At 31.0% G+C, this 25,067-nt stretch overlaps 1 protein-coding gene across 1 annotated transcript; it reads right to left on the reverse strand.

Annotated features, from left to right (window-relative positions):
- Positions 1 to 2,385: 2,385 nt before the first annotated feature.
- LOC134723024 (deleted in malignant brain tumors 1 protein-like) lies at positions 2,386 to 21,457 on the reverse strand. The gene is made up of 12 exons (XM_063586656.1): positions 21,339 to 21,457; positions 20,387 to 20,559; positions 18,213 to 18,360; positions 16,645 to 16,832; positions 14,866 to 14,962; positions 11,716 to 11,873; positions 6,718 to 6,884; positions 5,682 to 5,823; positions 5,198 to 5,403; positions 3,563 to 3,716; positions 3,024 to 3,234; positions 2,386 to 2,521 (listed from the first exon to the last, which is right to left on the reverse strand). Exons 1-12 carry the CDS (start codon positions 21,455 to 21,457, stop codon positions 2,386 to 2,388), a joined length of 1,899 nt encoding a protein of 632 aa, XP_063442726.1.
- Between the last annotated feature and the right edge of the window lie 3,610 nt (positions 21,458 to 25,067).

The raw sequence follows: 25,067 nt of genomic DNA on the forward strand, positions 1-25,067 counted from the left end.
ACAACAATAAAACATCATAAATTGGAAAATTTAGACAAAGCATATCATATAGATCATAAAACACATCAGAACTTGTTACATAGTATACACATATAATGGTTTTATCGGATAAATTTATTATTGACCATGCGAGTCAATCAGGGTCAATTTAGGTCGTCATACATATCTTAGCAGTAAATGATTAGTGCGTTCTTTATCAATCAACAATATTATAATGTCCACAATTTAATTGATTTTAATAATATGAGATGATTAACAAATTTAGATCCCTCAGGCATCCTAGCGTATTTCAATAGTTAATAAAACAACAGTGACTCGTTCCTTTCTATTGTTACTGTGAAGCATACATTTTAAAATTTGTTTAGATATATTTGAATTCCTAGTGAATATTTTCTTAGATTAGAAGACTACTGTTTTTTCAATTTTTATTCTTTATAACATTATAAATTATTGTTGAACTTATATTATGCGTGTTTTACTGCATCGCTGTTATTATGTTTTATAAGTTTTGTTGTATTTATCTCCGAACAGACTACTAATTGATTTTATACAAGGACTCTAAATAAAGCGTATTAAATTGAAATAATTTTTCTTCGTTACACAGATGTTTCATAAGGATTCATTTTGAATGACAGATGAAATCACGTAGCGATTATAATGCACCAAATAACCACAGAAGTAATCACAAGTGTAACCGTAAAGGTAACTACATTAAACATTTCAACAATGCTTAGAAAAAAGTAAAATCCCAAAAATACTGAGCTCAGAGGAAAATCAAATCTGAAAGTCCATCATCACATGGCAAAATCAAATGACAAAACACATCAAAACGAATAGACAAGAACTGTCATATTCCGTAGAATTGCGTTAAAGCGTTTTAATACTTTTTACGTTCCTAGTTTGAGCATTAAATTACGACTCTTAGGCTTTTTGACATACTTTGAAATTAAAAATTAAAACTTAATACATTTAACACAACATATTGTACCACCAAGTCGGAGCTCAAACTTTATCCTAATTCATCTGCACGTAACTTTTGTTGAAAAGCGAAGAGAAGACTGACTCATCATAGGACCAAGAATTTAAAAGATGACTGAAGACGCTCGTTTTGTCTACAAACGACTCACCGTTGATGCTCGAATCTAAATAAAAGGTTAAATGGACCAAATACAGTACATTGTGTATTATGGTATTTCTTCAGCACAAACGACTTAATAAATACAATAAAAAGATATGCATTTATGTTTTGATAACCTCATGTAGTACAATAAATTACTTAAATTTAAAGATGCATACACTAAAAGTCTGATAAAAAGTCTTTCAGTGTATGCATTGTTAAGATTTAAGTAATTTATTGTATATAAACTACTTAGATTTACAAAATGCATACACTGAAAGTCTAATAAAAAGTCTTCATTATTAAAAATTCCCAAACACTTATAGAACAGGTAAACTGATATCTGAAATACTTTTCTTTTGTATCGAACAAACCGTGGTTCTAATATAACCTTATACCCGCATTACAGCAGGTTTGTGAGACCATTTAATCAAAAAATGAACGAACAAAACGGTTTAAGATAAATTTAGGATAAGATTATTTCACCATATCAAAGCAAATTTAGACATAACATATCATGTCTATTCATTCAACACATCAAAACTGGCTACAACGTATACACATTTAACGGTTTGATTGGATTAGTTGACAAGTATTGCCGACCATGCGAGGCTATCATGGCCTAATAAGGTCGTCAGACACCCATTAGTTGAAAAGTGCGTTCTGTTAAACCTAATTTAAGTATGACTCCCCAAGTTTTTTAATATTCAGATGTTAATTAATATATATGAGGTGATATTGTATTTTTGGCTTTAAATTTTGAAGACTTGTGCTCAAATTTAATTTTCTACGACTACACACAAAAGTATTACATTGTATCTCATTTTTTTTCTCTCGCTACACAGATGATTCATTAGATTCATTTTGAATGTCAGATGCAATCACGAATGTACCAAATAACCACAGTGGAAACCACAAAGGCCACAGAGGTTACTACATGACAATGTTTCAGCAATGCCTCGGAGTACATAAAAGCAACTATACAGAAACCTGATTTAACTATAACTTTCCTGGTTTAAGCATTACGATATAATAATAAAAAGTAAATGATTCTTTTCATAGTATACTTTTAGGGTATATAAATACGATAATCGTACGCACATAATTGATTCGATCAATTAAAAGATTTTAAAAAAATTGATAAGATTGCAAATGAGATATACCAGATGCCGTAGATAGAAATAACGGCGGATCACCGTACTGCTTCCAAATTTCAATAGAAAAAAACCATGCCAATAATACAATTATAGTAAAACATTCAAAAGTTTTTATTTGTCCGTAGATTTGAAGGTGACTTTAACATCACACGTGAAATGACTATCTACATCCTCGTTTATATTGATACCAATTACTTTGCTGTCTTTGGACACTGTCATAATAGTCACTCCACTGCTAATAGGTTGCCTGAAAATACAAATTTTCTTAATAAATTAAATATGATCATATATTTTGAAGTGATGAGAACAATATATTGCTAGAACTGCAGGTAATTTTTTTCTAAACTTTTTCATCAAAGTCATTATAAATGACATTTGTGTAAGCTTTAATAAAATTGATGTATAACGCCAACTTTTCAATGTCGTTCGGAATACTGTTCTAGTCCAAATTACTGGCACATAATAGGCTGCTCCCTGACTTGTTTTGAAGATTATTGAGAATCAAATAATATAAAATATTTATACTCAAATAGCAATGAATAGTGTTTGCATGCTTTAAATATAATTGAGTCTCGTTATCAATGTTCATACCAAAACGAAACATGTTGAAGTAAATGTCTGTACCATGAGGAAAATGTCCACTGATACATTTTTTCAAGCCGAGTTAAAATAATATATAATTTTCTTTCAATAAGATGAAGATAAGAACGTTCCATTTTTACTTGGTCTATATCTATTATATGACTTACCCATTCAGAACTACTTTTATCAATGTGACTTTTCCATGTTTGTGTTGTTGGAGGGTACATGTTTCTAACTCAAATGTCAGGTCACTGTCATTATCAGTTAACTGTATTTTATAGAAGTACGTTTGATTGAATGCAAAAGGTACGTCTTCTGATAGACGTTTGTCCCAATCATAATAAAAAGTTGTTTTAAACTTGAACTCTTCATTTTCATCTATAATACGAAAAAAAAATTTTAGTAGTTAAAGAGCATATAAGAGAAATTAAGCAATGTTTTTATTTTTATTTTCAATATGGATATTTTCTATTTCAAAATACAGAGCTGGGCATCAAAGGAATATGATGTCTAGGTTTCTTATCAAAATACACACGTGACATAAATCTTCATTTCAAAAGTGCAAGTCTTCTAACCTTTTTTGTTATGAGCGTGACAGATGAGTCTTCTGTATGCGAAGCATGCGTTTGCGGTACAAAATTTGAATCATAGTATCTTTGATAAGATTAAATAAGGCAAGTTATGCAGTTATATCGTTCACATGTACCTTCTGTTACAACAAATCTTTTATTTGTTGAAAAGTGGTCATGGTAAATTCTTGAACTTTGATGCTTTCTGCATTCAATTGGAACTTCCCATTGCACTACTTTATTTCTGATGTACACAATACGGTTAGTGTATGTTACATAGCCATTACTTATCTAAAATAGAAAATTACAACACAGTGATACAAAATTAATGTTTTGATTAGACGACCATTGGTTTTTAATCAATGCATTTTATCATTGACCCGTGTGTTAGTAGTTGGCGTAGATATTGTAGACTTGATACAGAAATCTCGTTGCAATTTAGCATCTGTACGAAAAAAGAATTATTTTTGTGATGTGTGCATTTTAATATGTATTCAATAAATCTGCTTAAAAGCACCTGACTGTATGAATTAAGTCCTAAGTTTTAAAAGACCATTAGTATGAGACCTGTTCGTAGTGCATGTTCTATAGATTTAATCAATGATTTTCTTACACCTCATCATATCTATTACAAACAACAAGCAACTTATAAATGCATTTTGGATTAATTGATATATAATCAAGGATAATCAAAATTTATGTTTAATGTACGTATATAAATCGTTCTATTCAAGCTTAGGTAATGATTGATTATGTAAGAGTAAAATTATTCGAAAAGTTAAAGTTTTTAGCGACAGACATATATTGTATTAGTGATATTTTCTTGTTAGTATTGAACAATCCTGGTTGTCTGATGTAGACAAAATCATCGCGTCTGGTGTACACCATAGTAAGAATTTTAAAGAATTTTACAAATCGATACCATTGCTGGAGAAATTTTCATTACCCAGTGTATAAGACAATCTAATGGTTAGCTCTGTTACTGTTCATAAAATTAATGGAAATACAAAGGCTTATGATAAATCGTGATACCGTCGTTTTAGGTTAGAAGAGGGTTTAGCACTTGCAAAATTGTTACATTTAACCACTTTCAGATTTTGCATGTCCTTTTTTGGAGACTAATTCAATACCTATCGTAGACTAATTCAATACCTATCGTAGACTAATTCAATACCTATCGTAAGTTGCTGTCTTTCATAATTTTTTTTCGTTTACTGTATTTGTATAAATCGGTTCGTTGTTATTTTTTTTAAAATTGTACGATATTTTGTTCTGTTTTGGCCATGTCATAGCTTACTTTCAGTATCGGACCGGAATATTTAAGACGGTAAATATTCCTGCAAATTATGGCGACGAAAATTGTTGCTGTTTAAAAGCTTTTATATGGAAAAATATATCACTAGTGACTTAAAACACAGACACATCATATTGGTCAACTTATTCATTATTTTTGATAATGAGAGATACTATAAATTAAAGTGATATCCAAAGTCAAAGTCTAATAGATTAGAATACAAATCCGTAACCTATGTTGTGCTCCACTATATTTCCAAGTATATTTTTGTAGGTCATACATGCGCAAACTTTTTCCAAAATTAAAGCTATTATATAATACATTTTTTTTAATAGTAGTTTTACTGAAAAAAATATGACAATAAATTATAATAATTAAAATGAACAAAGTCAAGAAATGATGTTCATTACAAAATGGACGAAACATTTAGGACATTGATGATATATGATGAGTATCTTATAGTTTCATAATAATGTACCGTCTTGTTTGTATCACATTCGTTGTATAACTGCTGGAACAATAGTAAGTCGTCGTAGATAAACCCATAGCACTGAGGCTCGTTAATAAAAATCTCATTTGCTTTACTCATCTCGGGAAGTATTGTTCGAAGTGATGTTAAGTTTACGCCAGCTCCCCATTTACTGTTTTCACAATTAACAGAGACAGTATCGGCCTTATCAGCAACTGAAAGTAAATGAATATTATATATGATAATAATTTTAACATAATCGAAGAAGGATGTGTCTAATTATTTTGCAAAGTGCTTACAATCATGAACCCACTATATCAATAAAGATCAGTAAACTTCAATTACATTTCTCTCTCAATTTGTTTTCAAATAAAATGTTTGATAAAGAAAGTGGGAATAATTCTTGTCTAGTATATTGATGAAAATAGACTACCGAAGGATAACAGAAATGCGTCATAACAAATAACAAATTTATTTGAAAAAATAAAATTACCTGACCACTGCAAATGAAATCCTTTAGATTCGTCTTGTGAGTTTGTTCTGTACCTTATGTAAAATTGGTTACCAAAAATTGGTTTTACTCCAGAGAAAATAGTGTAATGTCCCATAACACGACCATGAAGCTTATCTTTAACCTAAAACATATTTTGAAAAAAATACATACAGTGTTTTGTCAATACTTTAACTTTGCTTTGTAAATTATCTGTCTTTTTATAATGTAAAATTTTCTAGCTTTTAAGATTTGATTTTGAGTTTTAGTATTTTTACGCCACTTTTAAGCACCGCATTTACGCTGTGTCGAGGCGACCAGTTTTTATTGGTGGAGGAAGCTCGGAGAAAATTACCGACCGTCGATAGAAAATCTTACAATCCTAGTCAATTAAGATGAGTCCAATGCATCCACATGAGCGGGATTCGAAATCACAAACTAAGTGTTGAATGGCTAGTGATTATAGTAGCAACCACTTAGACCACTCGGCCACCGAGGCCCCACTAGCTGTTAAAAAGTAAGTTTAAAGTTACGATGTATCGGATTTGTTTCGCATTCTATATTACGTCGTAAAATTCTGAAATGAATGAAATCCAAATAAAATCACACTTTTTATATCGCATTTCGAGTTTCAATAACGCTTTTGTTTTTTCTGTTTCATTTTTTTAAATGTTCTGTTTGAAACAACAATAGAAAGGAAGCTTTTTTTTGGTAAAAAAGTATTAAATACAACCTTGCTTTGAATAAAAACAAAGCAATACAAACACTGATAAAACAAAATAAGGGGTATCACTCATAATGATAACAGATTATGCCCCCACAAGCAGCAACGATCATTATGGTCATGGCTATTAAACATTCCCTGATTATCACAAGGCAGATCAACGAACAAAGCAAGGCACCAAACCATAACGAATTCAATAATATTATCGATATATTCAATTTTTCAAGTTTGATAGTGAAAGTAACAGTAATAATTTTAATGTTCAATTTACGTCTTTTCAGTGATTCTCAAGATCAAAATATCAGAAATCAGTACCTCAACGTAATCACCAGAATCTGCCATTTGCAAGTCTAAAAATTCAATTTTGTAAATTCCAGTCGGAGGCTGGATTATATACAAACAATCTGTGTTTGGTTCATACGGCTGTGGATAATTATTTGACTTGATGCTGCCTGTCTTTGAGTTGTTGACGCTTACACAGTCTAAGATACAATAATCAATATTTTCATTAATTTTGTCAATATCTTTTATGGTGTCAATTCTGGTAAGGATAATTTTATACAATGAATATTATACACATATTGACTGGGTGTGAGGGTAATATCAAGTTTGTTATTCCTGAGGTACCAACTATTGATCGAGGCAAAGCCGAGAGCAATATTTGGTATGTGAAGGGACAACAAACTTGCTTTTACCCGCATAACCAGTCATTAGGTGTTTTATTATACTGAACAACACAGTCATTAAGTGTTTTATATATATACCAAATAACTTAATTTCTAAAAGTGTATATATACCATCTGAAAGAAAAGACAAATGTCACATAACTTTATATGCACATGATGAACTATACTTTGTGTTTTGTTTTGTATATTTCATTAATTTCAATCAACACTAGAAATACTTGTGCTTATGATAAATTCTAGCTATTAAGTACACCAAACGCCAATTCACTTTTAATATACAGAGGCGAACCCATATTATGAATAAGGTACTATATTTTAGATCTTTAAAAAATTCCTGTAAAGATTTTTTTTTCTTTTTTATAATTGCTTATTGTAAATGAAAGTAAAATCAAGACAACCAGATTCCAACATTTACACTATTAGAGAGAGTGTGCCGTTGCAAAGCACACATAACCAAGCAGAGTAGTCAATGACATCATTATCGTCCAATGAAAAATAAGCATGAAAAAGTACGGGAAAGATGATTATGAAACTATTCACTGGGGCAATAGTCTTCGAAACTATTGACTGGCAAATGGTTCTGTGGAATGAAATAGCACAACTATTTCATTACTTTGTATAACGAAAAAACATACTGAGGTATAATAAATATAAGATATTCACTGATTCATCTTTTTTATATTATTATATAACTTGGTCCGAGACCACAATTGTCGTCCCTTGATTTTCGTTGTTCATTTTCATGTTAAATATAGTCCCTAATGTTGACAGTGAGTTATTTGCCATTAATTTTTATACCCCTTCCAAATTTATTTCTCCATGTTTAATGCCTCAAATTGCAAGTAGGGGGGGGGGATTACACTGTAAACAAATTTGAGTTCACAATTTTTAAGAGGTGATTTGGTCCAGGTCAAAAAGGTTGACAAAAAGCACTTCGAAAGCTGTCAGAAGATTTCAAGACGCCCTAAAGATAAAATTGTCCATATTTTGAGTTAGATGCGATGAAGTTTTTTTTATAATTTTGATATAATTTGTCCCAAAAGTAGAACAACACACTGTAAAAGTTTCTTTGAGAAAGCGCAGGTGGGATTTTTTTTTTATTTTCATTTATGTTCTAAAAGAAATGCACTACGAAATAATTGTGGTCTCGGACCACTTATACTGCAACATTTTGTCTTTGTTCATAGGTTATTTCCACTACATGATTTAACGGGTATTCAATGTATTATATATTTTGAAGCTATACGTTTAAATGAGACCTGGATATGAGCCGTTCCTAATCTGAATTTACTCTCCAACACGGAAAAAACATTGAATTACATTTCAATAGTTCAATAATTAAATTCATAGATTATGGTCAATAAATAAAAGACTGTTACAAAGTCAATAAGATATATATATATGGACCTATAAGAAAATATTTATTCTGAACAGGTCTGCATATATCGTATTGATCTGGACAAGAGTCAATGATGATTTATAATCAATTAGTCAATCAATCATTATAATGTATAAGAGATGCATACCTGGAAAACATTTAACATGAGTAAAATGGACGGAACAGCTTCCTGATTTTGAAAACGTGCATTGCGAAATATGATCTTCCCATCCAGCACATGTCAATGTATCAACCACAAATGCGCTTGAATGAAACTCCGGATTACTAAGATGGTAAAAGTCGGGAATTGTGTCTCTGTAAGTATATTCAACGTATTAATATATTGTTTTCCATACTTAAGATATGCTAAAAAGGAAGACAAATTATTGAATTCATTTTGTAACCTTGTTTGTAAATGTGCTCTTTCTATATAACTTTTGTGTTTCTCTGTCCCATATGTGTTTGTTTATATAGCGATTAATATTATAACACAATGTTTGTGTTTGTTTTGTTGACAAATCGTTGACAATATGGTGATATTGTGTGCGACTGTCATACAAGTGAGAGGTTTGGCTGGCTGTGGAACCAGGTTTGTTCAACCATTTACTACAGATGAAAATGTCTATACTAAGTCAAGAATATGACAGTTGTAATCCATTCGTTTGATGTGTTTGCGCTTTTGATTATGCCATTTGATAACGGACTTTTCGAATTGAATTTTCTCGGAGTTTTGATGACCAAGGGTCGATGCCACTGCATATGAACGTTGTCACCAGTCCATGCAGTGATCAGCACTTTTGAATTGAAATAAAATATCATTTATATGTTCTTTTTTTTTGGTTAAAGTATAGTATGGAAAAACTAAAAAAAAAGGGAGTTATTCGAAAAATAAAAGATTTTTCATGCACCCAGATGTGGTTTTATTATGTGTTTTTGGCACAACCTTTTGTAATTTTCGGTTTTCAAGGCTCTGCAACGTTGTGTTTAATTTTCCTTTTAACTGTTTTTATTCGAATGTCACTGATATGTCCTCTAATGATAAAACGTGTCCCTGATATACAAAATTCAATGCTAGTAGGTTTAATAAGTGTTTGACAAATCAAAATAGTAATAAAGAGATACCTGTAACCAGTTGCGGTGCTGCAAATTACTTTTGCCTCATTAAGTGATATAGTATTATCGCATAGACTGCCCCAGTTGTGACCATCATATATATCAACTCGGCCTTCATATTTGTCTTGACCATCATTTAACTTAACATTCATTTCCCCTTTGTTGAAAATGAAAACAATTACTAACGTGTAAACTAGCCCGATAGATTTAATTATAGTACATAAAAATACACTATATCACATCATGTATTTGCATACCTTTAACAGGTATTCCTACAATAAACTATAGCTAGGTGAAGACTACTGACTCTTAGGTTTATCAACTAATAGATATTCTAAATTAGTTTTGATTTGATAAACATGGTGCTTCAATTACCGTGTTGATGTTGGTATATTATTTATAGTATACATGTATTTTAAAAGCTTTGTTTAACTCCAAACTAACAAAAAATAAACATGAATGTGTCAATAGTACACGGATACCCCACTTGCACTATGAGTTTCTATGTTCATTGGACCGTGAATTTTGATAAACATGGTGCTTCAATTACCGTGTTGATGTTGGTATATTATTTATAGTATACATGTTTTTTAAAAACTTTGTTGAACTCCAAACTAACAAAAAATAAACATGAATGTGCCAATAGTACACGGATGCCCCACTTGCACTATGAGTTTCTATGTTCATTGGACCGTGAATTTGAAGTAAAAACTATCCATTTGGCATTATAATTAGAAAGTTACATCATAGGTCACATCTATACAAAGCTTCAATTTGGTTGTACTTAAACTTCATGAAAAACTACCTTCACCTGAAACATTACCGAAAATATATTGCCCCTAAGTGGGGCATCAAAACGGAGGTAAGATATAAATATAAAACATATTTAATAATCTAATACAAATAAATCTGATACAAATCAACTAATCTGGTTCAAGATCGGTCTCTGTTTTTTTATGACAAGAAGCCAAATAATAAAGGACGCATTTTCCTGGGATGTTGTTTCTTCAATCTGAATTTATTCATATCTATAAACTGTCCCGGTTATTTAAGGTTTTACCATCTATTTAAACCGGAAAACAGCTCTCGCCAATTGGTAGTAGAACACCTTGTGATACAAGCACAAGTTATCTTGCCTTTTCAAGCAATGTACCAAATGGAACTGTTGTTGTGATACCAATGCAACACTTTCTTGATGTTTTTACCTACAGCCCCAATTGGTAGTGTAATAGTTTTGTTCTGACGTGTGGATTTATTTCGGATGACTTAGGTATCGGTGTAGGGACGGTTGTAAAAATGTCTGTACTAGTATCTACACAGTTGGTGGATTGGCAATACTGATGTAAGCATTATGGCAGAACACGTTATTGTTCAAGGTTTAGAAAACATATTTTTGTTGTTTTGAAATTTTTCTGCTATGGGCTTTTTTTGACTATGTGTATAAGACTAACACCATTTAGGCGTCATTGCTAACAATTAAATTCTCGTATTATTGGCTATGTACATGCATCTATTTCAGTGCGACTCCTTGAACTAAACAAACATACGAAAATAATGTGATATACCAGCAATATGATATTTCAACACAAAAAATGCTAAATATTTGCGTGAGATTTGAACCCCTAAGTTGTAGTAAATATGACAGACACACTAAATAAAGGCAATAATAGTTAACCGCTGTTCAAAAGTCATAAACCGATTGAGAGAAATCAAATGCGGATAATAACCGACGGAAACACATCAACTATTTAAAAAATACAACAGAACACTGGTGTGAAACAAAATACAATTTGATTTTTGAGGAAAAATGTTAAATAAACTACAACCTAAAAAAAATAACTGAGTTTTGGTTTGACATGTCCTTCTCGGTGATTCCGTTTTTCCAACAAAAAACACGCTGAATTCGGCATATTCGGGTGTCATCCTTTAACGGGAATACAATGACTATATTTCAGACATATCCTGATATATAAAAAATCGAGGTAAGATAAAAAGTAATTGAAGAATGGAATTCATTGACAACCAATTTCTGCTCTTTCATTCAATCTGTAAACTTAACGCAAGATTTTAGATAAATGTTGGATAGGGAATAATCATATGATAAATCTTTAAAATTGCTCTTTTTAACATAACTACCTGTACAGTCTACTCCTACAGCTTCGTCTGTACACGTTTCTTTGTCCATGAAGGCTTTACAGAGTCCAATGTTGTCCTCTTGTCCATGGCATCGTAACGACCCAATTAAAATAGCTGATCCATTTCTTTTAGCCAAAAATGATTTACCTTCAGTGTGACTACAATTCGGAAACCAAAACATTGAAGAATACTCATTGTAAAAGATATAACTCATTTATTAAAAGTGATAAAATGATTCATTAGTTTGAGTTACAAGTGGAAACGTACTGATGTTGTTTTTAATCTGTATAACGTGTTGTAGTATTCTTTTATTTGTCTTTATTATTATTACTTTTACTGTTTAGTCGGTGTTTGGTGTTATCCATTTAACGTGGCTCTGTACTTATACATCCCGCCATTGTGTTATTGCGTTATGATAATTTTTGTATTCTTGACTTTCTTATTTGCAAATGTTTTGTCTTTACGCCCTTTTGTGTTTTTTTATACCTTTTTTACGATAAGAGATAGACAAGCGGCAAGGGAAACTTCTAATTTAGATTCTAAAATAACTGTTGGTTATATTCTGTTCATACTTTGGACGACAGTACTATTTTTATTTTACCTGTGTGACTTTTATATGCTTATCAACTGATGTATGTTAAACGTGCGATCCTGTTTCAGAGTTAATGTTAACCTAGCAATGTGCCTGTTAGGGTACGGATTCGGTCCAAATACTTAGTATTATAAATCAGCAATAACTGAGGTTGTTAAATTAATTTCTATGCTTTTTGGGGCTTTTTTGTTACATATTTGTATCTTTTCATAGTGCTTAGAATTAACACAGTGTTGACTGCTGTACCCCTACTTTTAACATTTTAATATATAATGTCTGTTTGTTTTGTTCATGCATCGTTGTCAATATAGTGAAATTTGGAGCGGCTTTCATATATGTGAGAGGTTCAGCTTGCTATAAATTAAAACAAGGTTCAATCTACCATTTTCTACACCAGGTCTCATCTGCACTTATACCACATCTTCTTATATCTTTCAAACACGACAGTATGCTCATTTTATATGGATAGTTATCCTTGATTACCGATAAGTTATACCTTGTCACAGAAATGGAAATGCCATGTATTTTATTATATTGTAGGTGTCTTTCAATCTTAATTGCAGTCATCAAGAGATAGCTTTATATTTATTTGTATGTAAATGATATGATCGAAAAATCTATACACTAAACTATGTGAATTTTCATCTATTAAAAAATATGAAAACAGCATGTTTTTTAAGAATTAAACTCTGTAAAACAAGTACTAGTTATTTGTTTATCTGTATTAGGAAGATATACACGGCTTAGGCTAAAAGTCTTTTAATTTTTTGAATTTTCGTTTAAATTTTGAAACAAAAAGTTCTGTATTTAAAATCAAATATGTTTTTGCATACAAGAGTATCTGCAGAAGTTGACAAAACACCATACGCTAGCGTGAAGAGAACGTCGCCATTTAAAAAAATATATATCACAAAAGAAATACAAATTCGTCTCTTCTTGGAATGTAAGTAGTATTAGGATTTCAATTACAGTTAAAGATATCAAGATCCAGAAACGGATAGTGTTGGTGGTAAGCATAAGCTTTATCTAAATTAAGTTCATCAAGATAATCATCGGTTTACATAGGTCATTATTGTAAGTCAAAATATCGTCGAAGTATCTATGTTGAAGTGTTATTAAATATTTGCATCACATTTTGTGTCAATGGGGTTTTGAAGCTATTTATCATAATCTTAACAATACAGCAACAAAAAAGTCTGCAAAACATGCTGCACAGTAAGACTTCATTCGAAATCCGATTACCTAAGAATTTTCCATAGCAAATTATTCATTCTGACGTTTAAATGCCTATTTTAACAGAAATGTGGACTTTATCTCCGTCCTTGGTATTATTGAGAGTATTAGGCAAAGTTTAATACATAGTAGAAAAATCGAATGCTTAAAAAAATTGAAAGCAAGATGAGAATGCAATTTATCGAGTTCTTCCTACGAAGTTTTAATACTCCATAATTAATTATTTCCACTAATTTCATATATCATCTGTGAAAAATTCATTATCAGGTTTTAAATCATATTACGTGTACTAGAAAGTACGATGTACAGTTACTATCATTAAAAGAGGAACATTGGCTGGCAGACAAAAAACATATATCTGTAAGGCGTTTTGTGCAGATTCGGAAGCCAGAACATGGTTGGCACCTCCGTGTTATTCGGTTCTGCTTATACAGAGTTAACAATTATTTAATGTTTTTAACGATGTAATTTTCCGAAAATTTGGAATGTTGTAGATTTTGTGAATTCCTAAGCAGTACTTCAATATAAAATTATCGTCAGACAAACGTTTTACCATTAAACGCAATATATTTTAAAGGTTGTTGTCGCATTTATGAAAATATATTCGATTGTTTTGCATTATTTGGTTTGCACTTTCTAGTGTTTGATCTATGAGTTTTAATGTCCTTCTGGTATCTTTCGCACCACTTTTCTAGACATATTGTTATTCAAAGTCTTTTCAACAGTAAAATATGTAGAATTTCTATGATTGAACAAGTAATTATACTATACTTATATGCAAATACAAATTCAACTAAGTAATACAGTTAGGTGCTCTGCAAATTTCTGTCAAATTTGTTCTTTTGTTTAGCATGTAATAATTACATCAGATGTATGTTTCACTATAATACGTTAGTCTGATTGGCTAACTGCACATTACATGTTATTCCGTAAGCAATTGCATTAGCCAATAAAATTTATCATTCATGATGACACGAGGTCCCCCAATGAAGTGCACAGGTGAATTAAATAAAACTTGATAAAAAACGTGCTTTCATGATTCTAGCTAAAAATGTAATTATAAGTATTGAATGCTTCTTTTTGTAATTTTATAGGGTTGTAAAAGCGTTGATCGTGCGTACATTTTTAGAAAATGTACTTCGGTCAACGCTTTCACATCCAAATAAATTTACAAAAAGAAGCATTCAATTCTTAAAAAGCTTGACACATCGATTCATATACCATAGTAATACTTGTATAAACGCTTTCACATTTATAAAATATATCATTGTACATACCTATATTTTAACATTTTACAAAACACTTTTGTATTTTGTTCATTCCACCTTCTCCAACAGAACGATCCCCAATGGTTGTTGTATTTTACTTCGATCCTCCCTTTTCCTGGCTTGTCTCCATCAATAAGTCGAACATTAGAAGTATCTTAAACAAATTGAAAAGTAATGAGATTTATATTGAAACCTTTTAAGATACAAGATATATATATAATGTTTGTCAAACAAAAGTTCTCAAAAGTCTAGGTTTTGGAAATTTTCAACATATTAAGACGAATAACAAGATACTCGTATGTCAAAGAGTTTCTAATAAGCTACAACAGACTATCTAAATGGTTTTTTTATTTTTTAATTTTTTTATTTATATATCAAGCCGTTTTACAATTTGTTCTATCTTCAAAGTATATCATATACAACAGGAGATGTGATATAACTTCCAATGAGACAACTCTTCGGAAGACACAAAAGACAGAGAAATTAACAACTAAAGGTCACTGTAGATCGTCAACAAAAGTCAAACACATACCACAAAGTCAGCTATAAAAGCTACGATATTTTATAAAACTAGATTATATAAAGAATGTGTTTGATATGTTAAACGGCTTGCAATAGTGTGTATCCCCATATGGGCTTTATATTAACAGTACAAACTGTTTCTGTAGGCATTATATGAGAATAAGAAAGTTACTCTCCGTTACTTCTTTAAGATTGATGAAATATTTCAACTCTTCAATTGTTGAATAAGGAAACATAATTTAAGTCATTGTCAACTCAAAAATAATGCTAGAAACCATCACTCTTATTTGAATAATAAGTTCCTAAGAACATTGTTTGTTCATACTGTAATTACCTTGTTGAGGATAACCAATATTTGAAAAAATTGTCCTAAGTACAATTAATGATGTTAGACATTTTTAGATTTTTTTATATGATTACTGCTGTCTTTTAAATTTGTCCAAAAAGACATCAGTGACTCTCACCGTTTTGTTTGAAATTTTCTTAATCTATTCTTAATTTTTCTTAATTTTTCATTTCTTACCCTTTTTCAATAACATTAATTAATGTATTTTAATACGATAGCTTATGGTCTTTTGCAAACCCTATATATATATATTATATATATTTCAAACGACCTATAAAGGATATTAACATGTATCAAAGTACTTGCAAAAAATGATGATGAGTTGCCTCTATGTATATATAATAAGCAATATATATGTTTCATGTTTGTGTCTTATTTTATATACAACTATATTACTATTTGTACTGATTACTGGTTTATATCCTGTAGAGAGTGTGAATAGGATGTGCCTGTTGCTCAATCATTTTTATAGCTTTATGAATGAAATGTGTTTAAAATCAAAGGAGTAGGTCCGGTAAGGACCGATTTTGGCCTCAAATTTCAGATTCATCTTACGAGGGATTTTGACCACTTTTTAAACACGTAAGTGTCTATTTCATTTGAATCAATTAGTTTATGTTAAAGATTTTAACTCATTTTATCATTTAAAATGACCCGATTCAAGCTCAAATATGAAAAATCTACCAAATATGCCAAACAATGTCACTTTTCAGATGGTTTTCGTCAAAAATGGAAGTGGCCGCATCCGTGTTCATCCTCAATCTTTATATATGTTATGTTTTATCATAAAATACAACTTACATTTTAATATTAAGGATGAACACAAATGCGGCCACTTTCGTTTCGCACGAAAACCGCCTAAAATATAACAAAAATGCTAGAATTGTGAAGATTTCTGTAATTTAGCCTGACCTAATGGTGCTAGTACCTGATATATGTGCATTGCATGATCAAAAAAAATATCTTACCTAATGTCGTAGGAGTACATTGTACACCAGCATCATCCGCATGAGAACAAGTCATTTCATTCCAAGATTTTTCTAACGGGCAAAAAGATATTTTAGTTTCAGTTCCCATGCATTGTGGTCTCAGATCTTGTGACGTCCCATTTCCTTCACCAAACCACGAATTTGAAAAGAACTGCACATTTGAACTCCTATGTCGTTGAAAAAGAAATGAACAAAATGCCTTCTGAATAAAATTTTGGTTACTGAGATATTTCAATATCCAAGAATGACCTCACAGATATATTGATAGCATTTGGGTTAACTGGTAGAAGAACAAAAGTTTAATTTCTTGAACTTTAAATAAAGTTACAGGTAGATTTGAAAGCCACCTGTTTTGTTTATTGATACACAAGAGAGACTTGGAGACATATACTGAACGACTTTAGAAACGCAACACTTTAAAAAAATAAATTTGAATGAATGTATCACCGTCAAAACCAATGACTGCCTGTTACAAACGCCAAAATGATTGTCCGAAAGGTCAACAAATTCTGTCTGACATGTTTTGGGTTCTGTTTTACGCCTTATGATTTTGCATTTGTTATACCCATTAATTGATTTTGGAAATTATGCAGTTGGAACTTGAGGGCTTTAAAGGTTTTCGTTCAGTCGATTCTTTGGCAATTCAGTTGACGGGAAACATTTATTGCTTGAATTTGTACGCAATGGTATTCGGCAATTTGATTAACAGTTGACGTTGCAGCCGTAAATGTGGCTGGCAAAAGACGTTGCATAATCAAAATCTGCTGACGTTTCATTGTCAATTCTAGTTGGTCTGTTCATTGATGGCCAGCAACAAATTTTGTCTGCATGTATCGCTGTCGGAAGGACAGTTAGACGAGTTTCTGAAGTCCTTCACTATGGTTGCAGCACGTTAATGTTTTCTTGTTTGTAGTAATCTGAAGGGTTAATTCAGTTGTTTATTTATTAGTCTCGCCAATATGGAGATGCAACACTATTTAACAGGTTGATGTGAGGTAAAAGACTGAAAGAACTGTTTCACAAAGCAAAAAATAAACTTAAACAATCTTTCATGGATCCCAACTTTCGCTTTGAGTAGTCGTGCGACTTAGAATATTTGGGATGTTCAATAACCACAGGTAAGTCAGATTTTGATATTTTGTAAAGAGAAAGAAGTATGGAAAGCATAAAAAGTAGTTGTGAGAGAATCAAACACGATTTGGTAAAACAAATCAACAAAACGAGTGTTGCGTTTTTAAGGTCGTTGAGTATATATTTATATAGAGGAAACAATTTATCAATCTGCTTGCGCATTAGTTACACTTTTATCCACTCTTGGAGTTAAATATGATATGTAAGATTCATACATATTCACTGAAATGTCGTCGTTATTTACTTATAAAAAGAAACTAAATATTTACTTCATTTAAAGTTAAGGGTTTAGGGTATTCAGAAAAGGAAAAAAAAAAAACTTTAAACATTGATTTAGTAACACTCATTGAAGTACCATATATTTTATCAATGTTTAAAAAGAATTTGAATCCATCTCAATTAACCCCGAAGCTTACCAGTATCCAAGTTCTCGGCAAACAGTCTGTGCTTCTTGAGTTCCAAAGTCTTTGTCACACAGGGTATTCCAATCACCGTTAATGTTGATAAAAACCGTGCCTTCAGCTGTTGTACTCACTGGCCGTGATAGTTTGATTTGCTCGGCAACTGCAATTGCAATTTAGATATGACTTAATGCAAGTCCCTAAATCAAAATAGCCATCTAGTTTCATATTAAGAATATATTTTATCAAATCTTAGTAATATTCTAAGAAATAAGTTTTCGTGATACAACAGACGATTATTAATACAAGTTTGACCGAAAACTATATGAAAAAAAAAGAAATATCATCATGTAATTAATGAACAAACAAGAGGCTAATCGATAGACAGCAAACATTATTTGTCTGACATATCATGAAAATGATACTTTAAATCTGGAACCCAAAACAGGATCAGGTACAAAGTATTTCTTTTATGGTTTAGAAAAGAAAAAGTTTTAATTGTCGCTAGTTAAAGGTCTCAACAATGCCACTCAAATGTCTTAAATCAACACCTCATCAGTCATGGGAAACAATATATCTAATTTTGAAATTATTTTGTTAAATTGTTATCCGAGATTACTGAGCGAACACGTTTTGACAGTCGCTCGCCCGACCAGCGCAGAATCACCAAATTGATAATTGATAAATTGGAAATCCGGTTAATAAAGAAAAGGAATTTCCATAAACCTTCAAAGATACGATGGCATATGCGTCGACAGGACGAGCGTCTCTCATATGTTAAATTTTAAATGTACATTTTGTGTATTTTATAGGGTTGTAATAGAGGTCATAGTTCCTCACTGCACTGAACAAAGCAAAAGGAATACATATCAATAAAACAAAAAACTTACATATAGATATACAAGTGAATTAAACCCGTTAATGTTTTGTTTCCCTCTGTCATATTCACTAAGTAAAAGTTTCTGCTTAGTCCACATGGTGGTATTTTGCATCTTTTTTATGGATCATTTTTTAAGTAATTTTAGATTTTCCAGAAAACTAAGTTGACGTGTATTTATTGTTATTTTGTAACTAAAAATAAATGATCTCTGAAAGTAAAAATATTTGTAAAATTAACTAGGTCAGATGTTTTAAATTCCTAAAGTGTACCTAATTATTTGAAAGACTAGAATACTTATCAATAAATCAAAAACAAATATATAATTATATATATATACCAGTGAAATCAAAATCGTTAAGTGTTTGTTTCCCTCTTTCATATTTGCAAAGTATTCGTTGCCGCGTAGTCCACATGGTGGTATTTTGTATCTTGTTAATGGATCTTTTTTAAGTAATTATAAATTATCTTCTAGATTAAAAATAGTACGAACTAAGTTGACTTGTGTTTATCGCTATTTTGTAACTAAAAAACAAATGATCTCTTAAAGTAAAATTAATTGTAAAACGATCTAGGTCAGATGTTTTACATTCATAAATTGTACCTAATTATTTAAAGGACTAGCATTTTAAGTATGGTTATAATAAAACATCATAATGACGACTAATTGCATCGCATTCTATTTTATTCCAACGTTACCATTTTCCCCAAATGAAATTAAATATTTTACAAATGTGTTTGTTATATTTTACGTTAAAGATAGTACTCAATACTATTTTGAATAATTATTTTATTATTTCTTAGGTTTTCTTTTTTTATGTTCTAAACAATAGAAATATTAAAAGCTATGAATTATTCTAATAATATTTAAGATGGTGAACTATAAGTAGATGCGGAATCCTTCTTATATTGCACTTTTTTAAACAGAATACTCCTCTTTTGGTGTATTAAACAGTTATCCATAATTATAAAAAATAAAGTAGAAGTTCTTAAGTTTGATCAAATCATGTGCAGTTGAAACACACTCTTTCGAAGTATATGATATCACTCAAACATTTGTGTAATTCAGAGCTTGAGTTTAAGTTTTAATGACACACTCTAACATTATCTTTAGCTTTTTACGAACCAATTTTTGTAATTTGTTTTTTGCCTCCATTACCGTCTCCTCAATTCTGATGTGTGACCTTTCTTTTAACAAACCTAGTTTTGTGTCGCGTTTTTTTTCTTATTGTTATATACATATACCCTATAGAAAAACATGTTTTACACTATTATATACTGATCTGAATAATATATTAGATCGATGGCTTACAAGAACATGACACTCCAGCTTCGTTCGAGTGATCACAAGTTGGTATTGCTACTTCTTTAAGCGTACAATGCATCACATCAATTTCCGTTCCGTTACATTTAACACTAGAGTATGCAATTTTTCCCGTCCCGTGACCAAAGAAACTGTTACGGAAGGCTTTACCGCTAACTCTCCTGAAAAATAAATCTAAAAGTTTATATCGCATACATGTGTAAGCTAGTTTTATCATAGTTCAAGCACAGTGGATTATGCATGGTTTTAGAATGAAAGGGACGTTGTCTATGCATTACTTCATTACAATTGACTTAAGCAATAGTTTTGTAATTTTGTAGGAAAGGAAAGAATTCGGAATTTCTTAACAATTTTAAGAAGTAGCTGTTAAAAGTTCTTTAACGTTTTTTGTATTGCTACTTCATGTAAATTATTGCATTACATACTTTGGTAATAATGAAAAATTAATATCCACTATCCATTATTGTTTAAGAACGTAGAAATATAAATAGTAAGAAAGTAGTCACGTAGTTGTGTTAGTATTCTTTTTTTCTCACATTTTTCATTTCTAATTAACTTGAATCAATATAAAATTGCGTGAAGACTATTTCAATACGGTTTGCCTTTGTATTGAAAAGTTGGCTATTGAAGGATTTTGTGAACTTAAGGTTTTGTTGTTCAAATTCTTTAGAATATACGCATTACATTCAGTTTATCTTCGTGTACACAAAATACTTCTGCAATACTGACATTCTTTGTTTAAAAGCAATAAATGTAAATAAAAAAGAAAAAGGGAATAACATCTCCGTTAAAATCCAATCCTTAGTCGTCGTTGTTCTGTCCAACAGTTATTTTTAAAAGCCACGAAATTATATATAACTATTTCTTTTTTAAAATTAAAAGGAAGATATATATATATATATATATATATGTCGAATATAATTCATATGAATGATTATACCTGTCGAAAGGAAAAGTCGAAAGAGTTTTGCAAACAATAGTTGCTTCCACGTTATCCCAGTCGTCATCACATACCGCGGACCACATTCCGTTTACAAGGAGTTCTACTCTTCCTTCCATACTGTGACTTCCTCCAGTAAGACGGAGGTTTGATTCTCCTTAGAAAAGAAACATTTTCAAAATCGATGTTAGATAGTTTCAATCATTAGTGTCCTGCATTATTTCCTCTACATGTGTTTCACAACGTACACATTAATAAGTTTCTCATGATTTACTATCTTTCTATTTGTTTTTCTTCAAAATAACTGTTTCAATAGACTGACTTTTTAAATAGAAACATTAACAAATTTGGTACTGTAGGAATTTCGTACGGTTTGTGTATTGTGAAGATTATACAACTGGATTTGTTAAGGACTCATAGCTATATTTTCACAATTTAACTAAAAATACATCGTTCAGCGAGTGGATGGCAATTTTTAGAGAAAAAATTTCAAACTGCAAATAAATATTTAATATATACATACTACAATCTACACCAGCTTCTTGAGAACTACTACAGGTCGTTGGTCCCCAAACTCCCCGAATACAGGCATGAATGTCCAACTCTGTTCCAGAACATGACATCAAACCCAAACGAGCAGCTGAGTTGCTGGCCCCAAAGAGAGATGACAGTTTTGCCCTTGGTGAAGTATATCTATATCGAAGAAAAGATTAACAAAACATATCAGAGATACTGAAGTCGTTTAACTTCACATCAACACATACACATCCGCATGCAAATCCATAAATTTATTACAGAATCATTTGGAAACGCAGCAATGGACATGATAGAACTGTTGTTACTGTTCTCAACTATACAGATAAAGCCTATAATTTATATTCGATAACTGAAAAGACAACACCAAAAGAAGTATTATATAACCGATTATATGTTATTCCTACCTACACTGAAGTAATTAATATGCATAGATATTTGATTAGTTGAACTCGTACAATTAAGTTTGAAATTGTGTTCATGAAGCTTAAGTCATCTTAAATTTTACATTTCAGTACGGAAGTAATTACAAGATTCAATTTTTAAAATTAGATTGATTTTTTTTATAGATGAAGATTGTTGCACAAATGTTTCAACTTGAAACGATTAAGTTCATGTGACGAAACTGTTATTTTTATCTAACTTTAACCACAAACTTTAACCTATTTTTTTCATTTCGTTTAAACTGATTTCTATGTCTAATGAACCGTATAACGAGAACCGGTTTAAGGTCCAGTTGAAGAAACAAAATCGTAGACAAATACATGTACATGTAAGATCAGATACATTATCAACTACTGACTTCTAAAATCATTCAATAATAAGGAGCGCTTGTATGCTGAATATATATATTAAATATTCAAGTTAATTCAATATCACATAGCTTACATGTCTATTTAAAATATATTACTCAGACTACCGATCTGTGCAAGACTGCCATTGAAGAGGGGCGTACAGGGGGTATCTGCACGGAAAAACGTGAAATACAATTGTCATTTCACGATGAACGAACAATTATTTTTTCTTGGCTAGTTGATCTTTTTATCGATTTCACGATACACGATGAATAACGAACCTATTTCACGGCTGCACGTGAAATAAAAATGTCAAAACACGTTGCAAGAAATAAACCCTTGTTTCGAAGTGGTTAAGTTGAAAGCATTCCTTCTGCAGTGATTATAACGCAACTATAATTGATTTGAAGAATCATTATTAAATATCCGTGTCAGAGATATCAATAGAAATGCAAAAAACGTTAATGAACTAATCTTCAGGATATCTTTCCCTTGTGGGAATCACAATCCCATACTAATGTCCAGTTTCAGTATGCTCTTTTCCATTGGTTCATTTATTTCGATATAGAAAAACAGAAGTAGAAATACCTCATGAAGTTTTTATTGCCCAATATTTGTTTCCCTGATCGTGTTGATCGAGTATGGTTTCGTTAATTTGTATCAATATTATTCTAATCTATTGCGAGCACAAATCACGCAAGACATAGCTTAACGTTTGTGCTTCCGACAAAGTTTATAATAGACAATACAAGGTTCAACATGTTTCGAATATTAATTTCAACCATAAATGTTCTGCACATATGGATAATCAAATTAGAGAGATAAGTGTATAGTTGAAGGTCATAAGCAGTCTTAGAAAAACAATACTGAAGAATTCCAAAAATACAAGTACATAAAAGTGACAATGTAGAACCATAAATACTCATAAAAATTACAAACGCCAAGCAAAACTAAAATAGTAATATTTTAACTTTTCTTAAACGAAATCGATATAAGTTCCGATAAAATTAATTTCATATATCTAACTAAGGTATTGAAATATTTAACCAAAGGATCCAGGGAGCCTGTGTTGCTCACCTGACATTTTTATTTACAGTTGATGAATGAAATAATTCAACCGTAATACATTTGCCTTACTTTCAGGGATATAGTCAAAAACTGCATTTCCCCCGATCTTCTATTTCTAGCCATGTTGGCCATGTTGGTTGGCAGGCGGAGTCATCAGACACTTTTGTTAAATTAGATACCCAAATAATTGTGACCAAATTAGTTAAATTTGTTTCAGTAGTTTTAGAGGAAAAGATGTTTTTGCAACATTACAAAAATTTACAAACAATTATTAAAAAAAAATACTATAAAGAACAATAACTCCTTAATGGGTCAACTGACTATTTTGGTCGTGTTGACTTAATAGTTGATTTTACTTTGCTGACCATTATTGTTGTTTACAGTGTATCTCTATCTAAAATAGTTTTCAAGATAATAACCAAAATCTTGAAACTTTCCTTAAAATTACCATTTCAGTACAGCGACCATACAAGGGGTTGTATGATATTTCAGGGTAGATAGATCTTGATCTTGTAAACAGATTTACCCTATGTCAGATTTCGTTAAAGGTTTTGGCTTCAGAGATAAATGTACAATCTATATTTTACCCATAGGTTCTATTTTTAGCCATGGCGGCCATCATGGTTGGTTGACCGGGTCATTGGACACATGTTTTAAACTATATACCTAAATGATGATTGTGGTCAATTTGATTAAATTTGTCTCAGTAGTTTCAGATGATAAGGTTTTTGTACAAGTGTACGGACAACGACGGACGTGAAGTGATGAGAAAAGCTCACTTTGCTCTTTGTGCAAGGTGAGCTAAAAATCACTTGAGAAATAAGAAAGATATGGTATGCGTGTCAATGAGACAACTCCACATCATAGTCACAATTTATGAAAGGTAAAATATTAATTGAGTTGCAGTAACCGAATCCATATCAATATACTTTCAAAGGATCATTAAAATAAAAAGAAACTATTTTGCAGATTTTATTGTGTTGGAGTGTGGTGTAGAGCGTCGAAAAATCGTAACTGTCAAACCAAAATGAAAGACCCACAACTGTAATATATCTAAAATTAAACATTCACTCATTTTCTTTTCTACTTTACTATCAAAATAATTCTACAATTTACATTTATTCGATTGCAAAAAGTTTTCAAATGAACAAGGATTATAATTTAGTACCCCAAACGCGCGTTTCGTCTACATCAGTGACTCATCAGTGACCCTAATATCAAAATAGTTATAAAGCCAAACAAGTACAAAGTTGAAGAGCATTGATGATCCAAAATTTAAAAAAAATTGAGCTATTGTAATCTTTAAAAGCAACAGTAGTATAACGCTGATCGG

The sequence above is a fragment of the Mytilus trossulus genome, chromosome 6 (genome assembly GCF_036588685.1).
Source record: "Mytilus trossulus isolate FHL-02 chromosome 6, PNRI_Mtr1.1.1.hap1, whole genome shotgun sequence".
Classification (NCBI taxonomy): Eukaryota; Metazoa; Mollusca; class Bivalvia; order Mytilida; family Mytilidae; genus Mytilus; species Mytilus trossulus.

Bases quoted from the DNA above. Each gene is read 5' to 3' on its own strand.
- LOC134723024 (XM_063586656.1), bottom strand. From the start codon at position 21,457: ATGGAAGGAAGAGTAGAACTCCTTGTAAACGGAATGTGGTCCGCGGTA. The intron at 18,361-20,386 runs GTAAGCCATCGA...TTGCAATTGCAG, and splicing joins AGCTGGAGTGTCATGTTCTT to TTGCCGAGCAAATCAAACTA. The intron at 3,235-3,562 runs GTACATGTGAAC...TTCGTATTATAG, and splicing joins AAGATTTGTTGTAACAGAAG to ATGAAAATGAAGAGTTCAAG.